This window comes from Pterocles gutturalis, unplaced genomic scaffold (assembly GCF_000699245.1).
Source record: "Pterocles gutturalis isolate BGI_N339 unplaced genomic scaffold, ASM69924v1 scaffold24472, whole genome shotgun sequence".
Lineage (NCBI taxonomy): Eukaryota > Metazoa > Chordata > Aves > Pterocliformes > Pteroclidae > Pterocles > Pterocles gutturalis.
In genome coordinates, this window is record NW_010110914.1 from 1 (window position 1) to 9,578 (window position 9,578).

The 9,578-nt window shown below is 56.2% G+C and overlaps 1 protein-coding gene across 1 annotated transcript; it reads left to right on the forward strand.

Moving 5' to 3' along the window:
• Positions 1 to 125: 125 nt before the first annotated feature.
• Positions 126 to 7,775, forward strand: IK (IK cytokine, down-regulator of HLA II; the record flags this gene model as incomplete). The annotated part of the gene is made up of 18 exons (XM_010073584.1): positions 126 to 218; positions 633 to 692; positions 1,262 to 1,429; positions 1,514 to 1,628; positions 1,863 to 1,933; positions 2,046 to 2,092; positions 2,356 to 2,519; positions 2,619 to 2,727; positions 3,152 to 3,191; positions 3,591 to 3,804; positions 4,152 to 4,170; positions 4,676 to 4,754; positions 5,019 to 5,099; positions 5,652 to 5,709; positions 6,128 to 6,216; positions 6,524 to 6,632; positions 7,306 to 7,340; positions 7,748 to 7,775. Coding segments are annotated over 18 exons (1,579 nt in total), but the record flags the coding sequence as incomplete, so codon positions are not given.
• Between the last annotated feature and the right edge of the window lie 1,803 nt (positions 7,776 to 9,578).

A 9,578-nucleotide genomic window follows, 5' to 3' on the forward strand; every position in this document is an offset into this window, starting at 1 on the left:
CTCCGTGGGAACCCCATGGCTGACTCCATCGCACAGAACATGCTGGCAAACCCTCCACCTTGGAAGCTGTCAGGCTGGTGGAAATTGTGACAGATGACGGTTTCTGTTTCTTCTTTTCCTTGCAGGTCCAAGCTGACTAATGAAGACTTCAGAAAGCTTTTGATGACCCCGCGGGCTGCGCCAACATCTGCGCCACCGTCCAAATCTCGCCACCATGAGTGAGTAGGACTCCGTTTCTCGGGACTGTGGGACAAAGCATGGCTGCCTTCCCTCTGGAGCTTCGTTCCTGCCTGACTCTCTCCCGCTGTGCTCTGCAGTGGAGTCTGTAAAGGGGCTTTTGCTAATGAGTGTGCATGTGTGTGTTAACTGAAGAAACAGGTGGGTCACGACTTCTAAATAACAGAGCTGTTAAGACACTTCATGCAGGAGGCAGATTTAGGTTTTGTTCTGTGAAGATCAGTGCTTTCCCCTCTTCTGCCCGCTGACAGAGCGGACTTAGTGAGAAATAGGACTGTGCTTCTCCTGTCTTTGAGCATCTCGGAGCCCCGCTGTGTCTGAGGGACTGTTCTGTCTCGCTGCCCGTGTTTGTGTGGCTCTGCCAACTGTACGTGTGGTTTCTTGCCCTTTTACAGGATGCCCCGGGAGTACAATGAAGATGAAGATCCAGCTGCTCGCAGAAGGAAGAAGAAAAGGTAAATTAGGAAAGCAGTGCATCAGGACTTGTCGTCATACATCGTGTCCTTCCCATGGAAGCAGCTTCTGAGCTCTTGACCTACCAGATAGGACCCCGGGTGGCCTGGATTATTTTGGGGCTTTGGAGCCAAGCGGAGTGAGAAGAGCTCGGACTGAGTGACTGTCACTGCTTGTGGGAACAGACGTGGGAGGGCGGCAGCAGGATGGGGGTGAAGCTTCACCTCTGGAAGAAGCGAGAGAGGCCCTGTGGGTGTCTGGCAGAGCAGAGCAGTGGTGGGACGTCTGTGCTAGTGACGGTCTTTTGGGGCACATCTGGGTAGCAGGACTGCAGTCAGCCTTTTCCCTTTGGAAGGGAAGACTGAACTCCTCTTCAGAGAGCCTTGGGACAGCAGTTTCATCTTGTCTGGTGTGCTCCAGGCATCTTGTGTCCCGTGGTGCTTCAGTACATTTTTTTGGGGAAGCGGTTGGGAGCAAAACGGGTGTGTGGGCCCTTGGGGACTGCTACCTGACTGGTACATCAAAAGCGTGAACATGTTGCCCTAACACCGAGCTATTTTTCCAACCCCAGCTATTATGCAAAGCTGCGCCAGCAGGAGATAGAGCGTGAGAGGGAGCTGGCTGAGAAGTACAGGGATCGAGCCAAGGAGAGGAGAGATGGCGTGAACAAGGACTATGAGGAAACGGAGCTGATCAGCACAACTGCCAACTACAGAGCTGTGGGGCCGACGGCAGAGGCGTACGTGGACCTGTGGCACGGCCTTGTCTTGCCGGTCTGCTCGGGAGGGGCTGTCTCGTAACTGGCTCCGTTTTTGTTGCATAGGGATAAATCTGCTGCGGAGAAGAGAAGACAGTTGATCCAGGAGTCCAAGTTCTTGGGTGGTGACATGGAGCACACTCACTTGGTGAAGGGTCTGGACTTTGCGCTGTTGCAGAAGGTGAGTGCAGAGATTGCTGTGCTGCTCTTCTACCCTGTCTGCTCCCGCAGGCTGAGAGGGTGGGCAGAGGGTAGAAGTTGCCACTTCTGGGTGCTTCAGTCTTGTCGGTGTGGATTTCTCTTTCTGAGAGAGCTTTATGAAGGGTTGGGGAGCTGGTGGAAGTGGGCTTACTGGTTCTGATGGGCAGCAGTGGCACGGATTGGTCTGTAATGCATGTATTTACTCTGTGGCCAGGTACGGGCTGAGATTGCCAGCAAGGAGAAGGAAGAGGAGGAAATGATGGAGAAGCCCCAGAAAGAAACTAAGTGAGTGGTTGAGGGTTTTGCACTCCTGCGTGCAGTTGCCTCCCAGAGAGGAGGTCACAGAGGAGGCACACACTTAGCATAACACTTCTGTTTCTTTTCTATTTCTGTTCAGGAAAGATGAAGATCCTGAGAACAAAATTGAATTTAAGACCCGGCTGGGTAAGACTGTGTGGACATGGCTGTTCCACACCTTGTGTTGTGCTGTGAATGTGGGAGAAATCCTGGAGGGTGAATGGAGGAGTGAAATCCTTTAGTTGTGGGAGGGGGAGAGTGAGGTGTAGGCATCCTGAATTTGAGGGCCAGAGGAAGCATGTCTCTTAGGAGGTGATTCTGATGTTTCTGATAAACTAAACATGCCTCGCTATGGGCTTGTCCGTTGCTCTCAGAAGAGCAGCTTTCCCATGCATTTCCTTCCCCTCCAGGTCGCAACATCTACCGCATCCTGTTCAAGAACAAGGCCTACGAGCGGAATGAGCTGTTCCTGCCAGGGAGGATGGCCTACGTGGTAGATCTGGACGATGAGTATGCTGACACGGATATCCCAACCACGCTGATCCGGAGCAAGGCCGACTGCCCCACCATGGAGGTACCCAGGAAGAGTTTTGTTTCCCTGACTGTGTTGGGCTGAATCGGAGGGGCTCTCTGAGGAGGGAGTCATCCCCTTCCTCGGGAATTTCTCTTTCAGGCACAGACCACGCTGACCACCAACGACATTGTCATCAGCAAGCTGACACAGATCCTCTCCTATCTCAGGCAAGGGACCCGCAACAAGAAACTCAAGAAGAAAGACAAAGGTAGGAACTGAAGTGAATCAAGTAGAAGGACTTGGGGCTGGAGAGAAGGAGATGCGTTTTGGTTTGCTGCATTCACCTGCGCCGTGAGGCAGTGGATTTAGAGCACAGAGATTTCCTGCAGCTCCTGGAGCACTGCATCCTGAAGGCAGGCTGTTCTGTGGCAGGACCACAGGGGAATGGCTGCTGAGAAATTACAGCTGCCAGGGTGGCTCTGCTCTTCCTGGTTAAGGCCCAGTTCCCTGGGCAAATGTCCCCTGTTGGGGTGGGACATAGTGGCTTCCTGAAGGAGCTAGATTTGATATGGTAACTGAAGAGGAATTTGGGAGAACACCCTTTTGGGGCTTAGGAGCCAGACTGGGGACAGGGAAACAGTGCAGGTGGCGGAGTGGATGATGTGTCTCTCGCTGCTCTTGTGTCCTTCCAGGGAAGCTGGATGAGAAGAAACCCCCTGAAGCTGATATGAAGTAAGTGCCTCCCTGCCCACAGGCTGTGGGGTCACAGCTCCCTGCTTTGAGGAGTGTCCTTTTTGTCCCACTGCGTTTGGAGCAGGCTGGGTTTAGCACTTCTGGAGCGAGCTGCCTCTTTGGACCTGCGGTTTGTAGGACACGGCTGGAGGCAAGCTCTGTTTTTTTTTAATTTCAGGCTTGAGGTAGGCAAGGGCTGTCTGTTGTCCTGGTTTACCAGAAGCAGGTCCAGGCAGCAGAAGAGAGCAGAAGTGTGGTGGTACCTCTGACAGATGTAGAAGCCAGTTCTAGTGGGCATCCTCAGCTCTCGGTGTTGGTGCTGCATGCTGCTTTGTTAGGTTCCAGTTCACAGGGAGGTGGCTGTGACCTCCCCTAACTGCAGGCTTTTTCCACTTCCAGCATCTTTGAAGACATTGGGGATTACGTACCCTCCACTGCAAAGATGCCACGGGAGAAGGAGCGGGAGAGGTACCGTGAGAGAGAGCGCGACCGGGACAGGGACCGGGAGCGGGACAGGGACCGGGAACGCGAGAGGGACAGGGAGCGTGACCGTGAGCGGGAGGAGGAAAAGAAGAGGCACAGCTACTTTGAGAAGCCCAAGGCTGACGATGAGGTGAGCCTCTGCTCAGGAAGCCTGGACTGTCCTGCTTGATCTCTGCCTTTAGGGGAGTGCAGCTTTGGGGGGTGGGTGGCTTTGGGTGTCTCTGGTTGTGCTCCCACACGTGCCAGCGTTCAGCTTTTGCTGAGCTCTGTCTCTCCAGCCAGGGGCTGGTGGGTGGCTGGGTGCTTGTCGTCTCCTTCAGTGAGTAAGGCAGGACTAGCACAAACCAGTAGCTTTTCTGGTTCAGCTCTGTGCTTGCCACAAACAGTTTTAAAGTGTAGCTGCAAGTCATGCAGCACTGTCACTTGCCTGCTTTCAGCCCTCCTGGGTGACACAGTATCTCTCCCTCTTCTTTGCAGCCCACAGACATCGACAAAGGTGAGTCGGGCGGTGTGGACGTCGGAATGAGGCTGGATGTTTGAACAAGGCCATACGGGGTTGCACACTGCAGAACTGCTTGGCTCGCTGGCCTGCCTGAGCTCCCTGCTCTCCCAGACTGCTATGTCAGAGAGAATTGCCTGCCGTGAGGTTTTTGGGGTGAAGAGTCTTGTGCCTACAGGCGGCTGCGTGTCAGCCCGGGCTGAGTGTGTGTGCAGATCCCTCCCTGGCAGCAGACCAGCTCAAATAACCTTATACTGGCCGTAAGCTGAGGAGGATTCAGTCTCCTAGGATCAGCCTGCCCCTGCCTGTACTTGGGCTTGAACTGGTTTGCTGTTCCTCAGTGTTCTCCTGGCTCCTCTTCTCCTTCATCTGTACCCTGTGCTTCTGCCTGTTACCCGTCCCAGTGAACTGGGTGTGCAGAAGGCGGCTCTGCCCAGCACCACATGTGTTGCAGTGAGCTGCTCCTGCCCCAAAACTCACCCTGCTGCTCTCTTTGCCCCAGGACCCGGCTCAGCCAAGGAGCTCATCAAGTCCATCAATGAGAAGTTCGCTGGATCAGCTGGCTGGGAAGGAGCAGAGACATATCCTTTACTGGCTGTGCCGGCCTAGCTGACCGCAGGGCCGGGCTTCCCTTGAAAGCAGGCCTTGCCCGAGTATGGCTGTGTGCCTGGCCTTCCTCTCTTGGGAGGGCTCTTCCTCCTGTAGCAGAGAAATGCCACCCAAACCTTGCTTTTCGTACCCCAAACAGAAGCTCTGCAGCCTCTGTTTCGGTTGTGTTAGGGCAGGGCTGTGCTCAGCCCTTAGCTGTAAGGCTCCATGGCATTGCTTTCCTTGACCGTTGTCACTTTGAAGAAGCCAGAAGACAAGAAGCAGCTGGGGGACTTCTTCGGCATGTCAAACAGCTACGCCGAGTGCTACCCCGCTACGTAAGGAAGCGGCAAGAAGCTGCGGGTTGGGAGCAGGGTGTGCTGAGGTTCTGCTGTTCTCTGTCAGCAAGAATGTGAACATCAGCCCCGCTGCTTGTTGGGAGGAGCAGGCCTGGAATTGGGGCTGTAACCTCCTGTTAAAATGCTCCCTGACTCCTTGGTTCTGGCAGAGCCATCCTTCCCTTAGCTGCGCTCTGCTAGAAGTAGCTCCTCGGAGTCTGCTGCTCCTCGATGCCAGAGGGGCCGAGGTGGCTGGGAGTCTGCTGGGTTCCCTGGTAATTCCTGTGCTCGTTGAGCTCTGGCTGTGGAGCGGGCCCTCAGCAGAAGAGGGACAGCCTTCAGCCTGCAGAGTCATCTTAGGAGCGTTTGCGGTCTTGAACACCCTTGTGGTACAGCTCACCTGTGGTTGGAGGAACTTCTTTGTGGTCCAAGAACCGATTACATTCAGTCTGAGGCCACAAGAGATGGCTCCCAGCAGCCTGGCTCCAAGGTCCTGATCCGTGTCCCGTGGACCTACTCCAAACCCTTCCCTTGCTTTGTTTCTCTTTACAGAATGGATGATATGGCTGTGGACAGCGATGAAGAGGTGGACTACAGCAAAATGGATCAGGTATGCTCTCACCATCTTTTGGCCATCAGCGCAGGCTGGGAGGATCCCCCTGGAGAGAAGCAGATGGTGCAGAAGGGTGGAGCGCCCTGGAGCTGGGTGTGGGGTGTGTTCTGGGGTTGGCTGATGTGCTGTGTGCCTGGGGCTGGACAGGATCTGTCATCCCAGGGAGCAAACATGTGAGTCTGCCCCTTGATCGTGGTGGGGAGGCGTGCTAGTCTGTCGACTCCCTTTTCCACGGAATCTCCTGTCTGGGGCTTCTCGGGAAGGGGATCTCGGAGCCATGGCCAGACTGGGTGCACAACCCCGCTGAACTGGGGCGAGTGGGAGATTGAGATCCTGCCTGGGCAGGAGCAGCTGCGTGAGAAGCGCTGGCCAGCATCGCCTAAGAAGCTGCTTCGAGTCGTTCTTTTTGCTGCAGGGTAACAAGAAGGGACCTCTGGGGCGCTGGGACTTTGACACCCAGGAGGAGTACAGCGAATACATGAACAACAAAGAGGCTCTTCCCAAGTGAGTGCAGCCCTTGGGAAGGGCTGAGCCAGGATTTGGGGTGGGGGTGGCAATGCCAGCCAAACCCGGGTGCCGGGAGAGCTTAAACTGAGAAGGGTGTTCCCCTGGATGGATCCCCTGTGGATCCTGGGCTTGGTGACTTGTCTTTGCACTTGGTGTCGCTCTTGAGGACTCCTGCCCAGCTGCTGCTTTCAGAGGCCCAGGCGGGTTCTGGGGCATGGGCTCGTGGCTGGGGCAGATGTGACCATTCCCCCAGCAGGCCGTGGATCCCCTGTGAGAGCTGAGCTCTGTCTCACTCCTTCCCCAGGGCGGCCTTCCAGTATGGGATCAAGATGTCTGAGGGACGCAAAACCCGTCGCTTCAAGGAGACAAATGACAAGGCAGAGCTGGACCGGCAGTGGAAGAAGATCAGTGCGGTGAGTGCCCGGTGCTGGGATGTCATCTGTTTAGACCGCAAGCTGCCAGCGTAGACCAGGGGAGCTCCCACTTAGTCCTGCCCTTCCTGTCCTGGTCCAGCCCATGCCCTTGCAACCAGGTGCTACCAGTGTGCATGTGCTGCAGAGCTGGCTCTCTGGACACTGGGTCTGCTCCTTATGAGAGCATCAGCCAAATATTTGGGGCTTCAGGACAGGACTGCAGAGAAATCTCGAGGTGCATTTGGAGCTGTTGCCCTGGCAGTGATTCTGATCAGGGGCTTTTTGCTCCAGGCTCTGCAGCAGCTGAGTGTGTCCAAACCCAGCAGCTCTGAGCCATCCAAGGGGGCTCGGAGGGGACCAGGCAGGTTTAGTAGCTCCTTGTTTCCTAACCGGCAAAGCTGGGGGTTATCCTGACAGGGTGAGCTGGCCACGAGCACCCCAACAGTATGGGATGGGCTAGGGGAAGGTGAGAACAGATGGCCTGTGATCGCGAAAAGGGAGCAAGGGGGGAACAGGCCAAGCTTCTCCAGACTTCAGACGGCTTGCGGACAGCTTTAGCTCACCTCTGCTTGCTCTGGCCTGGCTACAGCTCTCCCCGGGTCCCTCTTGCACCCTGCAGCCCTTCTGCAGCCAGCTGCCCTGGGGGTAATGGGGCTTTGTGCTTTCTCTGCAGATCATCGAGAAGAGGAAGAAGTTGGAGGCTGACGGGTTAGTAAAGTTGTTTCTGCTCTGGGCTCAGCCATGGGGCGATGCTGGGGCCTGGCTGTCTCCTGCCACCTCTCTGAGGGGCTGCAAGGGACAGAGACCTCCCTGGGGGCTCTCGGCAGCGGGGCTGGGAGGAGAATGAGAACACTGGTCCCCTCAGGGTGCTCCTGCCCTGCACAGCAGCCCCCGCACAGCCCCTCTCCCCTGGGCACACCCCAGGGCCGTGTTGGTGCTCTTCCTTGACCAGCCAGTTCTGCCCCATCCACCTGGGTGCCCTGAGGAGCTGTTGCCCTTCCGTCACTGCTCTGTGGGGTGAAACTGTGGACCCTGGTGCTGAGCTCTGGATGGGAGTGGGACAGAGCTGTCTGTCCTGCATCCTCAGCACCGTCCTGCCCCTCTGTCTCTTCCAGGGTTGAGGTGAAGCGGCCCAAGTACTGATGTACCTTCTGCAGCTTTGGGAAGCCTGCCCTGCTGGCTGCTGCCTTCCCTGAGCTTGCCTCCCCAAGCTGGCAACTTTTTGCTCTGGGCTGGGCAGCACGTTTCCCCCCCAGCCCTGTGCTGTGGGGCTGCACTGAGGCTCTCCCCTGCAGCGTTGCTGTGTAGCCTGTGATGTGTAAATGTTGTGGCTGTAATAAAACTGGACTAGATTTGCATCAATGTCTGTTCGTGCAGGCAGAGAGAAGGTGCCTGGGCTAGGCTCAGAGTTGCAGGGGGGGCCAGGGCTCCTTCTCCCACCCACCAGGCCCATGGGGGTCTCAAGGGGTGAGCCCAGCTAAGGATGTTTATCGTGGGAGCCTTTTCGGGTAGGGGGCAGCATCCCCTCTCGAGCCCTGAATAAAATTAGCAAATAACCCTGTTTGGGGGAATTAATCCCAGCTGAGCACCCTGTGCCTGAGCGTGTGGGGAAGAAAGGGGACCCCTGGGTGGGGTACAGCAGGAGGGGTGTGACGGTGTGCTCCCCCCAAACCTGCCCTTTATCCCCCACAACCCTGCTCGAGCAATAACCAGGAGTGGTGGCCGTAATGGGTGCGTCTGGTCGCAGTGGCTGCAGCACAGCAGCCAAGGGCTGGCTTGCACATCTTGCTCAACAGCTGAGGGCTCGCTGAGCTCACAGCAAAACACGGCCCATATGCAAATGTGACTGTAAGTCAATCATCTCACTTCATAATTAGTGACCAGCCCAGGGCCTGCTGAGCTCTCCTGCACCGCAATGGCTGCACCCCAGGCTCTCACTTAGGCAGGGACGCCTCTGGAGCGTACTCCTCCAGGCTGAGAGAGCTGGGGGTGTTCAGCCTGGAGAAGAGAAGGCTCCGGGGAGACCTTCCAGCACCTTCCAGTGCTGAAAGGGGGCTACAGGAGAGATGGGGGGGCTCTGGATCAGGGGGTGCAGGGACAGGAGAAAGAGGAATGGTTTTAAGCTGAAAAGGGAGATTTAGATTGGATATTAAGAGGAAGTTTTTCCTGTGCGGGGGGTGAGGCAGTGGCCCAGGTTGCCCAGAGGAGCTGTGGATGCCCCATCCCTGGAGGGGTTCAAGGCCAGGCTGGATGAGGCTTTGAGCAGCCTGGGCTGGTGGGAGGTGTCCCTGCCCATGGCAGGGGGTGGCACTGGATGGGCTTTAAGGTCCCTTCCAGCCCAAACCCTTCTGTGATGACCCTATGAGTCCTTGCCGCAGCAGATTCTCGGTGAGTGACTAACAGCATGAGATCTCACCTAAGTGCTGTAAAGGATTGGTTGTATGTATATAATCCTTTAGACATCAATTGTTGACCAAGCCTGGGACTAGGACTGGATCCAGCTGCACCTGGGCTCCTCTCTGAGAAGGAGTTTAGGGAGCAGGGGGGTCCTTTCCGAACCTCGTGACCCAGCAGGAGGGTCTCCCTGCCAGTTCTGTCTGACCCTGTCCTCTATGCAGCAAATAATCAAGGGCACCTCGCCATCGAATCCTGTTAAATCATTGCCACGTTAACCATTGAACTTTGTTAACTCACTGTTTCATATAAATAAACATATTGCTGCTTCTTGCCTGCGAGTGAAGTCGGTAAATAACTCCTGCTCCTTCCGCGACACATCCTGCTCTGAAGATGACGACTTGTACTGCATCCCGGCCAGGGGCAGAGGGATGCCATGGGGCCAGCAGCGGGCCAAGCCCATTGCCGTGGCGCAAGGCCAGCGGGGAGCTGGGACAGCCCCTGGGGGCAAGGATGGGGACAGTGCTGGTGGCCCCCGGCTGGGCTGGGGCC